Consider the following 17,835-nt stretch of genomic DNA (forward strand, 5'->3'; position numbering starts at 1 on the left):
ACAAATTAATTACAAAAAAAAAATACAAATACACAGAAAATAAAATACACGTACAAATACGATTCCTCTATTTACACAGGACTTAGGTGATACTTAAAAACTATTCAAAATGGGGACTTAAAATCGATTAACACATTTCAATTGATAATTTATTAATTTGTTTTTGTTTAATGGGCGATGCATACGAGTATGTATCCAGATCATTGATCAGGCTTTGAGCCATCGGATCCCTTTTTAGACACGCGACTGGTTGGGATTATAGACGGGGACATTGTGGAAGCTAATGCCGGCATAGAGCGGAGCGGTGCCGCTTCCGCCCCCTCCTCCCACGAAACCTGCAATGCCTCCAATGCCTCCGCTGGCCAGCATCGATTTGCCGCTGGTGTAGAGATGCTTTTTAGGCAGAGCGGATCCGCCGCCTCCCATGGCATTGGCACCGGCATGGACCCCATTGCCGTTCGCCCCCGACTTGCTCTGGGCCATCAGAGAGGAGGTGGGCGTACCGCCGGCCACCAGACGGCTGCGATAGCTCTCGCAGGTCTTGCGGGACCACACCCACATGCCGGTGAGTGTGCCGCCCGCCAACTGGAAGAAGATCCTCACCAGCGCCGGCCAGGCGGTGAGGGGATCCGGCGAGGCGCAGTCCTCGAGCGTCGAACAGCTGGGAACGGGATCGCCGAAGCGCTCGCAGAGGGCGGCCACCACGCCCGCCGCCGTCGGGACGAAGAAGAGCAGCGAAAAGATGACGAACCGCTTCCGGATCTGGCCGAAGCGGTGGTGGGCCAGCGTGGGCTGCAGCTGCTGCTGCAGCGAGTGCAGGGAGCGGGAGGCGCGCAGCGTAAAGTACAGCCCCAGGAGGAGCAGCACCAGGGCGGGCAGCTCCACGAATCCGGGGGCCGAGCACATGCCCGTCAGCTCGCTGGGTCGGACACGCTCCAGGAGCAGGGCCGCGATCGGCGGCACCAGGGGCGGCACCCAGGCCAGCACATGGAAGAGGCCGGAACGCTTCTCCAGCGCCTCGCTGGACCACTTCTTGTGCGACGAGAGGTAGAAGCAGAGGGCGAAGATCAGCCACCAGCTGGCGGCGCACAGGCTCAGGTACGAGGTGGTGATGTACGAGGCCAGGCAGGGCGGCGTCAGCTGGCAGGCGGGACGCAGCCGCAGCCCCTGCGGCTCCTGAAGCTGGGCCAGACTCCGCGCCTGGTTGTGGAACACGATCCGCTCCAGGTAGCACACGCTGAACAGGTTGTAGCACAGGCAGAGGAAGAGCACGGGGCGCTCCGGGTACCCGAACCGCGTCGGCTCCGCCCAGAAGGTGACCAGCGCGAACAGCGTGAGCACAAAGCACACGGCGGACAGGCCCAGGATCAGGCTCTCCGTTAGCTTCTTCTGCTGTGTGGTGTGGTAGGCGTCCCGCTGGCACTGGGGCAGGCACTCCTCCGGATTCAGGTGGCTTCCGCTGAAGTTCTGCGGACAGATGATACCGGCCAGGCTGCCGCCGCCGCCACCTCCTCCACCGCCGTTCCCGCCTCCCAGGGGCCCACCCGTCTTCCAGGACATCCAAAAGCGGGACATGTGCTGCTGTTGCTGCTGCTGCTGCTGCGGATGCTGCAACTGCTGCTGTGGCTGCTGTTGCTGCTGCAAGGGGGGCTCCTGGGCGGGGGCAGTCTCCGATGCGGCCGCACTGGCCGTTGGCGCCGCATGGACACCCTCCTGGGGTATCTGCATGCACAGCTCGTGCTTCTCCGGCTGCGGCAGACTCTCGCAGCTGAGGAAGGGGGGCCACAGCTGCATCAGCTCCGGACCGGCATTGGCGGCGCACTCCCCCTTCACCGTCTCGCAGAGGGACTTGCAGGCGGTCACGGGCCGTGGCACATCCGGCGTGCAGAGCGGAAACAGCGCCGAGCAGAGCAGAAACCGCGCCCGCCTCGAGCAGCCCGACTCGATCAAAGGCAGCAGCTTGGCAATCTGCAAGGAAAGGCAACAAGAATGACATGCAACAATTATTAGTGGTGGTTCATTGCATCGAGGAAAGGGTGGGGGGTTGGGGGGTCTACAATATAGATCTAAGTGCTATTCTCAGCCCTGTCCAAAGTCCGACATTCAAGCATTTCGGTGTCGTTCAGGCAAAGAGGGGCATCTATTCTAGGAGCACCTAGTCTTAAAGATCAGCAGATCTACGAATATATTTTTCAATATTTCCTTCAGGGAATATATGTTGATGGAAAGGGAAACATTGCATTAACTTCAGATAAAAGACGATACAAAAAAAATAACTATTATCTTTGTTATTTGTACTTCACCTACGATGCGATGCTCCCAAATGAAAGCCTTTCAGACCCACGCGAGTACGAGAGTACGTCTATGATGTATATGAGGGGAAATCACTAGCATTATACGATTTGTAATTTGCAATTTCAACTAATTTTAATACCAGACATTAGACGAGCCAAACAACTGTTGGGCTCAATTGTTGCAAGTGGCCAGCATTTGTTGAATTACGAGTATCTGGTGTTGTGGCTATTGTTAATGCTGCTTGATGGCGTCGTGTCGGCGGAACAACAAAGAGCAGGCGCCACAACAAAGTCCAACTGTTTGACTAAGTTTTTATGGCATTTTTATTATTAGATAAAATTATAGACCTCGCGCCGAAACTACAAAAGCCAAGAAGCGCCAAAGTGTGAAGAGGAAAAGGGGGAATGGGGAATGGGGGGGATGGGTTATGGGATATGGAAAATTGGAATCAGATCCGATCTTTTGTTTAGAAGCAATTTGTTTTTGCTTTGTTTTCCTGGAGGCGTACTATTTAGTAATTTCCGTGTAGTTTCTGTTCTCCTTTTTTCGATTTTGCTTATCGAACAACAAATTTCGATCTAATTACTTGGGCGGCAATCTTTTATGTGGCCATTCCATCGATATAAGCGATATAATTAAATGTTGCTAATTGATAAAAGTCGTATACTTCGATATATGTACATATGTATGTATGTAACCCATATATGGTAGATCTTGGCAAGTATCTATGTATCTATCTCTACCCCACAAAATATTAGAAAATCGAACCAGTAGTCCGGGTTTTCCTCTGAAGTGGAAAAGGGTCTCATGCTTCTTGTTGTTTGTTGTTTGTTGTTTCCATTCCTTTGATCATTACGATGTGTGTGAATGAATGTTTGGTGTGAAAACTTGCGTCAGATTTCACACATAAGAAAGAAAACGTTTCAAATGGCATCCCGCGTCCGACGTGGACGTGGACGTGGACGCGAACGTCCATTCCATTACCATTTGCAGTTGTTGTCGATGGCAATTAATTGTCAATTACTGGCCATGCAATCTAATAACATCAAATGAAGCCAGATTCCATTCGTCTTGATGCGAAATTAATCCATGGAACACTATGTCGGAGCAAAAACCAGCCACAAACCGAGTCAGACACATACCAAACCATACCATTGTCCATCAAAAGAGCCCCGACCGGACGACGACGACGACGACGACAATGATGACGATGACGATGACGGACCAGACGCATCAACATTTATGAGTTTGTGGAATTTTAGACAAGTCCAGGGCAAAAAAAAAGAAAAAACGAGGGACAGGATAGCACAGGAACAGCAAGGTTTCGGGGGCCCAGAAACCCAAAGAGAGAGAGAAAAAAACAATAAAAAACGACAAAAAAAAACTGCATCAAATTATCGAGAAACGTTTTCTCAGGAAAGAGTTCCAAGGTTCCGGCTGCAGGAGTACACTGAAATAAATTTCGATGGTCCGTAATTATATCGGAATATCATTGGTTGGGGGATTTGCCGAATCGCTTGTGGTGTCCGTTCGCTTATGGGCTGGATCAGACAGAGATCTAAGTTCTTATCTTAGGCAAGTTGTCAAGCTTTTCTCTCTGTGTAGGCATCATTCTGATATCGCGGCAGTGACTCCCAGAGCGGGACTTTGACATGGATTTGATGGGCTGCCTCTTGGACAGGCCAACTCGTTCTTGGCTCTGATATTGTGGGGGCTAACAGTAACCGAATTGTTATTGCTGTTTCCACTGCTGCTTCCACCACTGCTGCTGCTGCTGTTGGTTGTATAATTAAGCTACATTAGGCCCAGACGAAAGGCCGAAAGCGGCCCAGACGAGGAGCGGCCGAAACAAGAGATAGAGGTGGAGGAGGGGGAGAGTATGGGGATGTGAAGATGGTGGGACGGGGGCAGATAGCAGAAGAACCGCCGGGCATCTCGAATGAAGCATTAGACACGCGATTTCCAATTCTGTGTAGCTTTTGTTTCTCTTCCTTTCGACTCTCCCTCTCTGCTCTACTCACACTTCGATGAAAAATAGCTTCGGGCAATAATAATTTAATGATGCAGCAGCAACAACAAACCCAGCAAAAAGCGCACAGCAAGTGAACCTCATCATCATCAGGCGCAGCAGCCAGCACAACAACAACAACAACAACGAAAAAGCAAAGTCCAAAAAGAAGAGAGAAAAATGCATGGGCAATCGGCTGGCGGAGGGCAAGGTGTACTAATATAGGGTGAGGTATACCCCAGCCGATCCTCAGGGCTAGCGTTAGAGGGAGCTCTGCCTCACCTTCTATCAATACAGTGCAGGTGAACTGAGAGAGAGATGGAGAGCGCGAGAGAGCGACAAGCTGGAAGAGAGACCGTGAGCAAAGGCTTGACGAGTGTCTAAAATGTATTATTAATGCAAAAGAGCAATGCTTGGTCATCATCATCATCTCGCCATACACTCCTCTCCTCCAGTCACACCCCCAAGCCGATCCACCCCCTGCCCCTCTAGCCCTCTCCAGCCTGCGCAGCGAATGCAATCTGCAACGCTTTGAGCATTTATGTTGCCGTGCTCCTTCCACTCGCAGCGCCATAGCCAGGCCTCCGCTGCTGCGCTGCTGTTATTTTTTCGGCCACGCAAAAGCCCAACGAAGAAGTTGGCAATTCGCCGCGGCTCGCCGCACCGCAGTTTATCCGTCTGTCCGTCCATCCGTCCACCCGACACCAAGCGACAAATTCGTTTTGGTCTCCAGCAAACGAAATTATTGTTATTACAGACAGTAACAAAGTCGGCAATTTGAAAGGGTTTGAGCGTCAGTGGGGGTTCAAGGAACGAAAACATACCAGTATGTACATATGTATGTGTTGTATTCATGCGATGTTTATAGAAGCGAATAGATATACCATATCAAATACAGCAAAAATCTCTATAAAATATGTTCTTATGCTGTGTTTTTCTGCTGTTTTAAGAGAATTTTCAAGGAAAAATAATTTCATCAAGAAAAGTCCATCACAAATGCGGATATCGTGGCATAGGTTCCCTATCGAATGAATCCTTTCGACTAGGAGAATGTGCGTCCGCTAGTGGAAAAGGAGTATTACTCGAACGAGTAGTCTGAGTTCTTTGTGTGTACACATTTATGTGTTTCAAACAATGATTTCTGACTTTGATGAGGATTTTGAACAATCATTAAATGATCGTACGTTTTGTGTCATCGGGCGGCTCGGCTTGAACAGCAAACAGCAAAGTTCTGCTTAATTTACTTAAAAAACAACACAAAAACAAAAATAATAATGAACCGTTTCTGCTTCGCTCCAGCGATCGCCTGGAGCTCTTTTCGGGTTTCGTTTTGTGGCTGTAGAGACGCGGAGACTGGCGGCAATTTCTTTAAAAATTGTTTTTTTTTTCTTTCTTGTCTTTCGGTTTGCAGCAGCGTGTTTCACACTTTTTTCGGATGAAGACCAAAAGCATTTAATTTTGTTCAATTTGAGCGGGACCTGGCCTGGGTCTGGTGCTCTGCGGTGCTCTGCGGTGCCCCTCCTCGTGTGCCCGTGTTCACAATTCAATTACAAGACCAACAACAATGCGAGAGTTGACACCTCCCAAAAAAACCGAACGAACGAAAAACGTGAACTTAATGATTTTTCAATTTTGATTAATGATTTCGAAGCGAGTGCAATGGCAACGAAACGAGAGGAAGGGACGGTGGTCGAGTGCGGAGGGGACGGCGGACAGACTTTGTCGCGCGGCACTTTGACTTTGAATATTTTTGAAAGGAATCGAATGGAAGGGAATGGAAATGGAGAACGAACCCCTAAACAGCTGCCGCCGCACTCAGAAACTATCCAGCGGCGGCTGCGATATCTTTGACTTTCATTAGTGCCACACAACCTTGTGGCACCTCCTCCTTCTCCCCAACCGCCACCACCGCGGACTGAAACCAGATGGAAACGCCACTCAACTCAATTCTGGACTCTAGCTCTGGCTCTGGCTCTGGCTGTGTCGTGTGTTCATTCATTAACAACGCTTAATGCCCAAGAGATCCAACAGATCCTCCGCTGCTGCTGCATGGTACTGGCCCATGGACACTTAATGCGTTCAGACATCTGCATAATCTAGGTAATGGATTAATTTATAATTTTCTACGCTTGCAGAGCCCAACCCAGTCCCAGTCTCAGGCCCAGTCCCAGACCGGATCGTGGAACGGACTGTGTGCCCACGAATATGGGCTTAGGCGCCCCGCCCCGCCTCGTCCCAATGGGTCTTCAAATGGGAATGGTAATGCAATCGAAGTATCGATGAATGCACTTTGTTATTGATATGCGGTCATTCGGAGTGGAATATTTGGTTCTTAAACAGGAATTACTCAATGTGTCAATGGGATATTCGATAATTAAACAATTGAGAACTGAATTACACGAGTGGAAGGGCCTGCCAATCGGCCAGCGAGAAACGCAGAGAGGATCTCTCCGACCTCTTCTTTCATCCTGGATAGGAGGCCTTTCATCTCTCAGCGCCCGCCACTTCACGCCACGCCGTGACAGAGGCTCCACTCGGCCATGTTATCCTGTATCTCTGCGAGCCATCTATGCGGCACGCTTCATTCGGATTCGGATGTGGCTGGGGATTGTGGCTAATGCTAAGGCGGCCCCCAAAGCAATTTGCCGGCTGTCAGAGTGAAAAGTGTTGCAAAATGCTGACTGGAAATACCGCTGCGCCGCGTCGCACATAACAGGCGAAGCCATATATACGGATAGGCGGATGGACGGATAGATGCCCCTGTCCGGCTAGGCCCGGCGAAGCTCAAAGTCGAGTTTTGGTCAGCAGTCAACAGTCAGCAGTTTGGCAGCAGCGTAGCAGCTCTCTGCGAGCCGGCAACGATTCATCTTTTTCCAGCCGTTGCGTCTCGCTTGCCATTCCCCACCCTGCGAGTGCGAGAGTCGCATGATTTTTGTAGTCGGCTTAAAGCTATATCCGATCGGAATCCAGACAGAGAGAGAGAGAGATGGAGAGGTAAACTGTTTTATCTGGGTTTGCGGGGGGGGCCTCTTGTTGCTAGGGTATGCACTCGTCGGTCATCCATCCGACGAGACATGTGTGTGGGTTTGTTTATTCGGCTTTCGTGCATTGTGGTACTTTATTTGATTTGCGCTTTATTTGATTTAGTTGCCGTTTGGCGCTGACGCTGACGCTCCGACTCCGGCTGATTCGCATTGACAGCTGTGCACGAATGCTCGAATGCTGTTTCGGACGATTTCGGAGGGAAGATCGAGTGGGGCCGGGCTGTCGTCGTCGTCGTCGTCATCGCCGTTTTCGTTGTCGGCTCAACATCAAAGTCAATTGATTTAATTTTCGCTACGAGAGAGCTCTTGCAATTAGCAAGCGGACCAAAAAATTGTATTTCTATATTTCTTGGGGATGGATTTTACTCGTATATTTTCTTATTTGCTGAGATTTTTGTCTCAATCGCAGGCAGATCGCGATCGCTGACTTGATTCTGGCAATAATTTGCATAATTAAGATGCCCTGGCTTGCCCCTGGCCTCTGCCCGTCCCTCACTCCTTTCCGCTTGGGATGATACATCGTCATGACATCATAGATGCAAAAGCTAGCATTCTGCCTTCCTAATTAGAGCCCTATAACTCTGATAAGCCAGAGATGTAGATACAGATACAGAAACAGAAACAGCTATTGCAGAAACCGAAACAGAAAGAGCCACAGATCGAGATCAAGATTGAGATCGAGCTGGAGCTGAAGCTGAAGCTGGAGCTGGAGATCAATTCAAATGGTAGAGATCGCCGACTGCATTTTTGCAGTGCCACGGATCGCTGACAGAACTGTCAACTCGCCAGCGCTGGCAATGCCGACGACATACGACTGTCGTCTCACAATTAATTGACATTTTGACTGGCGACGATTGTCATTCAAAGGCAAACGAGGAGCAGAAAAGCCCCAGTCGCAAGAGCAAGAGGCACACACATCCAACGCTCCAGCCGCATGCCCCAGCCCCAGAACCAGCCCCAGCCCCAGCCGCAACCCCAGCCCCAGCCCGATCCAAGCGGAATGCACCAAAGCACCAGGCAGATGGATGCCGCCGCGCACAACATCAAGAGCTAGGAATCGATTCTCTGGCATTCTCTGGCTGTGTATACAGTGCGGGTCACAGCAAAAGAAACGGTCTGAAATGGGCAAAGATTCTTCAGATCATCTGAAGATGATTTCATTTAATAAAACTATACTTTTCAGTTCCTTGATTTATGATATTTCTGCATATTTTTTGAGCCCCAGTTTCTATACGATCTATTAGATCAGTCTATTCTATGGATTCGTTGGACTAGTTGCCATCAAGTGACTGCTTCTAAATCCTTGTCCCCAAGTGTTGGCGGCTCCCGGGGCTCTCGCTCTCTCAAGTTAGATAATCTCTGACAGAAATCTTCGGTGCAGTCAGGGACGTTTAAGGGACGAAGAACTTTACGGCGGCATAAAACTGAAGCTGAGAACTGAGAACTGAGCACTGAGCACTGGCCGGCCGAGTACCGAGTACATTGCCGGTTCAATTGGTCTTTTGGCTTAGAGTATCGTTTCGGGCTGGGTCTGGCACTGGCACTGGCACTGGCACCGGCACGCTACAGTTACCCATACAATTGGGACATGTTTTGGGACTGGTTTGCCGCGGCCAGGCCAGGCCAGACCGAGCCATGCCATGCGATGCCATGCCATTGTATGGATGCATGGTGCGGTGCCCCTGTGGCGGACAGGCGGACCGACACGGGAGTCCGTCCACGGAGTAATATATGCGCTGCCGTCTCCATTGCTGACATTTTGTCAGGCGGGATTACCAAAATGAGGCTGCCGTTTCGAGTTCTACACGCAACTTACAACACAAATTATGCCACTGGATGGATCAACTTTATCCCACTGTCATGTAAAGCAACGATGGGGCAATGGAGCAGCGTTGGGCCATTGCGATTGGGGATTCGTATACGGTTCGGGGGAGCGGTAAGGAGTGAGAGCAATTCACGCGAGCGCAGGCGCGCAGTTCAATTAACTTAATTGCCATGTAATTACGCGCTGCAGCAACAACTGAAACTGCAACTGCAACAGGCAGCAAGTTCAACGTCATCTTGCAACATCCTGCCTCCTGCTAAAGGGAAGGCTTGTCTTGTAGATCGAAGCCACAAATACCCTGGAATTGGACAGCTGTTCTTGTGCGGATCTGAGACCGTTCAATCCCAAGGAAATTGAAAGCCACTGACCATATCATCTGTAGAATACACTCCAAAAACTCCATCTAATCCATTATGAGCTTTTCATCTTTCATCGTAGCTTTCGTTAGGATCCCGTCTTTCAATTGCAAACTAATTTCAGTCGAAAACTCTATGAAAAGCGAGGGTACCATCGAAAGCAAAGGTCTGCTCAAATTTGTTATAGTCGCCGCAGAAAGGGTACCACAAAAAACAAAAGACTTAAGACACAAACCTGTGGCTGTGGCTGCGGCTGTGGCTGCAGAGGCCGTCGTTTTTTTTTTTGCTTCTTTTATATTTTTCGAATTTTTTCCGAGTCTGAGGCTGGGACTTCGTTCGACATTCCTCTGCCTGTGCTTGTGCCTGTGCCTGCTGATTCTTCTGCCTGCTTCTTTAACTGTTGCTGTTCTTCACAGGGGCTGCTGGACAACACGATACCCCTTTCGCCGATCATTTTGTTTGCGGTTCATCAAGGCCCACTATCTTCACGGCCCCCGCCCACACGCACTTGCCGATGGTTGCCGAGTGTTGCTGCAAAACGCGACGGTGAAAAACGTATCGTGTAGCAGCAGGTATGCCGCTCTTGCTCTTTGCTTGTCGTTCACTCTCTCTCTCTCTCTCACTCTCTCTGGACTGGCATTTGAAAAACGTTGCCGCATTTTTTGCGTGGTTTGTCTTTTGCACATGACGAAGGAGAAGCAGAAGAGAAGGCGGATGAGGTGAAGAAGGCAGTCGAAGCTCCAGGAAAAGGAATAGAGGGGCCCCGGCAGGGCAGGGCAGGCAGCGGAATGATCACAGGGAGCGCTGCGCTGCAGCAGAGATCCCGCAGAGCAGAGCAGAGCCTCCTCCGACGACGATGACGACGACGACCACGACAGTGGAATGAACTAATTGTTGTTGCTACGGAATCGCGCTTTGAGGATTTCGCAATGACTTTTTCTGTGTGTGTGTGTGTTGACTTTTGGTTTTGTTTTTGTTCCCCTTGCCATCTTTTTTGTTTGTTTCTTTTTTTCTTGGACGTCAAATTGTTTTCGTCAGCATTGCAGCTCAGCTCCTTTTGACCCCATCATTATAGAGCGAGAGGGAGAGGGAGAGGAGAGATGGATTCCAGTGAAACGACAAAAATATATATCCGAAAAATAACAAGCGACATTTTGTTGGAGTTATGTTCAGCGCATTCCCATCACCCATCAGACATCCGTCACCGTCCCGGTCCCGTTCCATGCCACTGTGCCTCGCATTATCTCCTGCTCCTTCACTCTCTCGTCTCTGCCAATCGTTTGTGGCTGCCGCAGCGCCAGCAGCAGACTTCAAAGTCCGTTGAAGTCTATCTATCCTCTTGGGGATAGATTGGATCTGGCTAGATTCCGATAACATATAAATAATGATCTCAGGATTCTGCAAAACCCAATTCGATTCGCTATGAATTTTGGGTATCAGAATAGGACCAAGAAGAACCTCTCCTCTCCTCTCCTCTCCTCTCCTCTCCTCTCCTCTCCTCTCCTCTCCTCTCCTCTCCTAGCAATATGCCACGACTTACGCATGTAATCTCTCTCTCCCTCTCTCTCTCTAGACTTTGGTTGACAGGGAACTCGACGTTCTTGTGCTTTTTGTGACATTATCATTGTTAAGTCGTTTCAACTCCCGCCCTGATGGATTTCTCATTGTTGTTGTTTTGGGCTTTGCCATAATTACAATGCAAACATTCTCCCTCTCTCTCTCTCTTTGTCTGCGTACGTAAACGAGGTAGCAGCCCAACAACAACTTCAACGTGTCTCTGGCGCTTGTCGTTGTTTTTTTTTCCAGCGGCGTCAATCTTTGATAAGAGCTTTTGGGTTACTTTTCTTATCAGAAATGCCGTTGCGGATTAACTTTGGATGATAATGTGTGTGTGTGTGTGTGTATGTCTGCATGTGCGTGTGTATTTCTTTACGCCGGAGAATATCACAACAAATTTTATGATTTCTTTTACTGATAGCAAAACCCCAATGCAAACACATTAGGTATTTTTTTTATTTATCGGGAATTGAACGGAAGAGAAACCAGTACCAGAAAACGCTACAATCAGTCCTTTCGACCATCTGAATACCCCTAAAATGTGTATTTAATGGAATTCATCTAGTTCCCACATAGAACATATCCTCAAAAAAAAACCCAAAAAGTAATTAGAATAGAAAACTTTTTTTAATACCCGAAACCTAAAACATTTTAGCAATAATAGCATATAATTTCTACATATTTTTTGTGAAAAAGTTTTTTTCCGAATATTTTTGGTATTTTTTATACCATATTTTCTTTTATTACGATCTTCCATAAGAAAGTTATTTCCGACATTGTGGAAGACCTGCGTCTAACAGAAAATTATGTTGAAAACAAAAGAAAAGTCCACCTCTTGAGATCGAAACACACCCTATATACCCTGTACTAAGATACTGATACTGAAAACCTATGCAATATTATTTCCCTTTTTTTTTGTTTTTTGTCTTTTCGCGGCAATTTCTTTAATCAAATGCTGATAGATATACATAGATAGTGAGATATAGGATTGATATGCGAGGTTAAGTCAGGCATTCTGTAGGGCCGTGGGGGACTTTGCCGAGCGATAAGCCCCAAAGGCAATTGCCATAAAAACGAAAACGATAAAAAACCTTAGTTTTACCACATTCCTTTGGATCCCGAAGCCCCAAAAGTTTTCTTATGCTTTCGTTAATGTTTATCATATATTGTATGTACGTGGCCCCCTCTCTATCGATGCCTCTGTAGTCTGTCTCTCTCTCTCTCTCTCTCTCTTTCACCGGAGAACTGGTTGCCGAAGCAATCTTAATGGGTTCTGATTTTCAAAATCAAACAATTTTATTGTCGCCATCGTCGGTCGGTCGGTCGTCGTGGCTGCTTTATGGCTGCCATGTACGTGTGTATGTATGTATGCATGCGGACCGCGGCCTTGTCTTCTGATGTTTTTTTTTGGTTTTGCTTTGGGTGCAGTGGGGTCTGTGGTCTGGGGTGTGGGGTCTGGGGTGTGGGAAGCCGGAGCCCCACAGGTGAGAGCCGGAGCTTGTGGCCGGGGCTTTCTGGCTAATGCCTTGCTCAAATATTTACAATTACTTTACATAAAATGTCAAACCGTTTTGTCATCTGCCGAAGCTACGACGAGTACGAGTCGTGCGAGTAAAACACTTCTCTATTTGAAGCAAAGGGTATACCAACCAGTCGGACAGTTTGTCACATGCTCAAATACCACATTTCCCATTTGCTAATGGTTAAGGATTCCAAAAAACAAAGAAAATATTCCTTAATAATGATAATTTTTCGTACCCATCATTCCATTCCCTACTATTTTCAACACAATTTCTATCTCCCTGTCCGGCGGTGTGTCTGTTGTTGATGGGTGGAGCGGAGCAGTCAGCCAGTCATCTGTCATGTTTAAGGGCAGACATCTTCAAAGCCCTGACGTTATGTCGACTTGAAGGGACCACGAACATTTTCTTTATCTGGACAGGAGGGTCGGCGGTGGGAGATAGTACAAAACACAAACATCGTTGACAAACCCAAAAACCCAATGGCAGGGGGAGGGCATAGGGAGCCCATTGCCACGTGAATGGAGGAGCTTTGGGGGACACCAAAAACAAAAAAAAAAAAAAAAAAATCAACAGGCAGAGGAGGGTTCGTTCCAAATGTCCAAGCGCACCCAGAGAGTCAAATGCATTTCTCTTCAGTTTTATCATATGTCTTGTCTGTCTCTCTATCTGTTCATATATGTATCTATCTATCTGTGTGTCTGTTTGTCCGTCTGTGTATCTGTCTGCCTGTCTGTTTGTCTGTTTGTCGAGTGGGGGCGCGTTGCGATCAAGTGCCGACAAAGTGCTCGTCAAGCGACAATTACAAGCAAATTAATTGAAAGTGCGCTCCCCACTAAGGGGAATGATGATGATGATGATGATGTCCGTTCCACACTGTAGATAACACCATCCATCAACGGAGCTTCCCCTCACAGCAAAAAAAAACGTTTATTTAATTGGAAACTTTATAAAGAGAATGAGCATATGTACGATGGATAGGCTTTGCATGGTATAGATGATGAGAGATACAAAATATGTTTTAATTCTGCAAAGCTGGCAGAAAAACATCTTTGGGGAGCACACTGTACAGCTGTTCGACTGCCATCTAGACTATGTGTTTTTTTCCTTGCAAGTTATCGGAAGTTTATGCCTGAGTAATTGGGGCAATAACTGTTCGATTTAAAGGTCTTTCCAATCGATAATCATAAATATATCTTTTATTAGATATGTGCCGATATTTCATGAAGTTCATGGAAACAGAAATTCATTCTTCTCGTTTCTGGCTCGATTCTTGGGTGTCTCTCCCGTTCTTCTGATCTTTTCCATGGCATATGGTATATGGTAAATGGTCATACGAATATAGTATCCTCGGATGCTCTTCTGATGCCTTCGTTATGTAAACCCATCTCCGAATTTGATTGTTGTTTCTGCCGCTGCTGTTGCTGCTGCCGCTGCTATTGTTGCTTTTTATTGCCGCTTGATGTTGCTGCCTCTTTTGATTTTCTTTTGTATAGTTTTTCTGCCTTTGATCTGTTTTACGTGCTTCCGATTCAATTTGTTCGATGTTTGGTGTGTAGGTGGGGGCAGTGGATGGAATGAGGGGTAGGGGTTGATTCAGGGGGCGCTGCTTTCGTTTTTATTGCCACTTGAGGCATGTACCGGGGGATTTCATTGCCTCTCTCTCCTCTAAACAACGAGTAAATCGAGGAAAAACAGGGAAAACGGACAATGCATTTTTAGATCGAACGATGCGATGGCTTCTGGGGAGGGGGAGGGCGAGTGGGAGTGGCACAGCAGACGCCCACAAAAAACAAAGAGAGGCAGACGAAGGGTTACAACTACATAGAAAGAAAGAACAGAGTTTCGGTATAGAGTCGAGACTTTGTATACCCTGGGGCATTCAGTAGGGACGCAAGCATGGCCGCACCTTCCATAGTTCTATCATACCCGTTGAGAGGGTATATGGAAACATAGAGATTAGGTGACTGCGATGGGGAGAGAGCGCTGTGCAGCCGAGAGATAAAAAGTCAAATGCAGTCTCTCCGCTTATCTGTCGAATGGTCTCGGTCTCGGTCCCGATCCCCTACCCCCTCCCCAAGCATCATTTCTTTGCTGCACTTAGGCACGGCACGGCACGGCACGAAACAGCATCATCGTCATCGACATTTGCCTGCTCTCCCAAATGCAGGCATGGACATGAAATGCAAGCTATGCTCAAAAGAGCGAGCCGAAAGGTGTTAATGGACTCACACACACACACACACACAAGCGCCGAGCGCAGATGCACACGCACAGGCCACAGCCTCTCTTCGACATCTAGCCCCCCCCTCCCTCTCTCCGTGTCTCTCTAAGCTGGCCTCGAGTTTTTACACATTTCTCTTTCACTCTTCAGTGCGCGGCGGCAGCCTCTTTCTTCTCCACCGTTTCTTTCATTCATTCTTCCATTCTTTCTTTCTTTCTTTGTCGCCGCACAATCGCAGAGGTCGCCCATGTGATTTCCACTAAATGGTTCTCTCTCTCTCTCTCCTTCCAGCTACTCAGCGATTTTCATGGACCATTTTCATGGTAAATTATGGACGACGACGACCTGAACTGTATAAGCTCTTCTGATCTGATCGCATTTTCTAGGGTGTAAACGGCGATGCTCGTATTCGGACAATGAATGGCTCTCATTCGTATTAGATCAATAGATCAGTTCATCTCGCATTATTGAAGAATAGTTTTTTTTACAAAATAGCACCCAAGTGGAGTAAATTTTATATTTTTTCTGGCTACAAGTAACAGGGTATCAGCCAAAGAGTTTTACCACACTAACACTCCGTCTGTTTTTCACTCTAGTTCTCTCTTTTATCATTTTATATAGAACATGCAAAGACGGCAGCGCTGATAGCTGCATATGGCTCATTCTCTCATTCTCTGTCCCTCTTCTATTGGTGTCCCTCTCTCTCTTTTAATTGAAAAGCAATTAAATGTCGCTTCTTTGACTTTTTTCTGAGTGATAACTGTGCCTGTGCCGCCCCTGGTCCCTGCATGAGTATGCGTGTGTCAGTGTGTTGTTTCCACTTTTATCTAGATACCGAGCCCCGTAGTAGGAATCGGAATCGGAGTCAGAGTCAGAGTTGAAGCCATGCCTCCCTTTTGTATTTTTCCCCAGAGCGTTGCTAATGGAAATGAAACCCCCGAAAAACAAAATACAATCAGAGCAGCGGGAGGGCGTACACAATAATACCATACCCACAGGAGTAGGGGGCAGGAGGTAGGAGGCAGGAGGCAGCGGCAGGGCAGTGTTCTCCTCAGACCGATAGCATATAAAAAAAACAAAAAAAAAACACAGATCTATTGTAGATCTGTGTAAAAAAGAATTCAGAACTAAATATTAACAGATTGGAATACTCTTGGTATTCAGAATACATTTCCATGGTCTCTCATACTCATATCTATTGTGACCCTGAATAAATTCTTCCAAACTACTGATAGGAAATACGAATACAACAACTTTTTCCCAGTTGGTGTAGAAATTTTGATTACAAACTGGAACAGAACAGACCCAAAGACAATCCATAGACCCTGAATCGATACTTCTATAAGGAATTGGTCAAGATTGACATACAAAATGTATTTCATTTCAAGTAAAGAAAGTGTGGTACTGATTTCAGTACCAAAGTCTCTGCCAGTTACTTGTTTTATATTTTTGAAAATTTACGAGTATTATTTACTTAATTTTTTTGGATTTTTTAGCTTGTGCTTATCTGAGACATCACCGGAGCGAATATGAAACAAGTAAAAAACAAACTCTGAAAAAGCCTTGTGGGCAGGGGGCAGGTGTGCAGGTGGGGTCTTCGGGGAGAGTCGCACTTTGATGAGCTGCCGCCACAGCTCTAACCCCAACCCGCTCTGCCATTCACAATTTCGTACATTTCGCAAGAGCTTGTGACTTTTCAACCGTTTGTCCGTCTCTGTGTTCATTTGTTTTTGTTTTTGTTATGTCTCCACTCGTGGATACCCTCGCAAAGAGTAATATGATTTTAAGATCGGACTAGCACGGATCAGTATTTCTTACGGCTGGCAAAGGAACCGCTGAGGACGTCCTTGCCACGCCGCCAGCCACAAACGCAACCAAAAGGGTGCCAAGGAGAATGACCAAGAATGCAAAAACAAAATGCATGTCGTGGACCGCTTATTTAAATAATTAACTTCGATACGCATGGCATGATTATAGGATACAGCAAAAAGGACACAGCAGAATGGGGGTACTCAGTGAGGGTATACAAGGCTTCGGGTAACCGAAATTCGCCTTCTTTCTGGTTTTGTTGGGGGCTTGGGCTTTCGCACGTAAGCGGCGAGAATTATTTTTATGGGCCACACAAAAGCCGGGGCCAGAGCTTATCAACGGCGTGGGATCGAGAGTCTGGGAGGGGGGATGGGGGATGGATGGGACGTGCCTGTGTTTCATGCTTACCTGTAGCTCAGCCTCCAGCTGATTGGTGTGACCAGCCAGATTGGGCAGTGCGGTCATATTGTAGCCGAGGCCTTGGCAGGCCGACACCGCTATTCGCTGACATTGTAATCCACTCGAGTGGTGGTGGTGGTGGCCCGCCACTTGGCCGTGTCCATCGAGGCTGGAGCTTCCACCGATTCCTAGCCAGATGCTCTGCAGGATCAGGCCCAGTGCCGTTGCACGAGCCAACATTTGTTCTTGGTTATCGTGGTGCGGGGGTAGGGTTAGGAATATCGTATGGGGGCTGTCACCCGGACAGAAGAGGATTTCAGGATCTCAGGGTCTGGGTTAAACGGGCTTCATGGCAACGATTTGGCAATGTTTACACACTCGCGAGGGATCACGTGAAAAAAATACAACTAATATACTACAGATATGGATTCCACGCTCCTTCAGACCTGTTCTGAGTTTGTTCTTTATACGCGGGCAGAGGCACTATCCCGAACGATACCGGCATGTAGGGATTCTGGATATTTTTGTGGGAAATATCAAAGAAAATTCGGCACTATCTCTGGTGTTTCCATTTTCCAGCTTTCCAATTCCCCAGATTGAGGCGGCTATTGATTTTGTATGTAAATACATATAGTATGTTTTCAGTAGTTTGATTTCAATTTGGATATTTTTGTGCGGAAAATTTACGAAACTGCTTTTCGGAGTTCATTCGACACTAGTTCTCTGTTGTTTCCCTGTCCGCGGCCCGCTCATTCATGCTCGCATTTGGGGGCGGCAAGTCCGTTTCTTTCAAATACG

The 17,835-nt window shown here is 47.5% G+C and overlaps 1 protein-coding gene across 1 annotated transcript; it reads right to left on the reverse strand.

The window, feature by feature from the left end:
• Nucleotides 1-64: 64 nt before the first annotated feature.
• Nucleotides 65-17,835, reverse strand: fz3 (frizzled 3). The gene is made up of 2 exons (XM_001355545.4): nt 17,047-17,835; nt 65-1,968 (listed from the first exon to the last, which is right to left on the reverse strand). Exons 1-2 carry the CDS (start codon nt 17,275-17,277, stop codon nt 235-237), a joined length of 1,965 nt encoding a protein of 654 aa, XP_001355581.3. The 5' UTR covers nt 17,278-17,835; the 3' UTR covers nt 65-234.

This window comes from Drosophila pseudoobscura, chromosome X, assembly GCF_009870125.1.
Source record: "Drosophila pseudoobscura strain MV-25-SWS-2005 chromosome X, UCI_Dpse_MV25, whole genome shotgun sequence".
In the NCBI taxonomy this organism is placed as follows: domain Eukaryota; kingdom Metazoa; phylum Arthropoda; class Insecta; order Diptera; family Drosophilidae; genus Drosophila; species Drosophila pseudoobscura.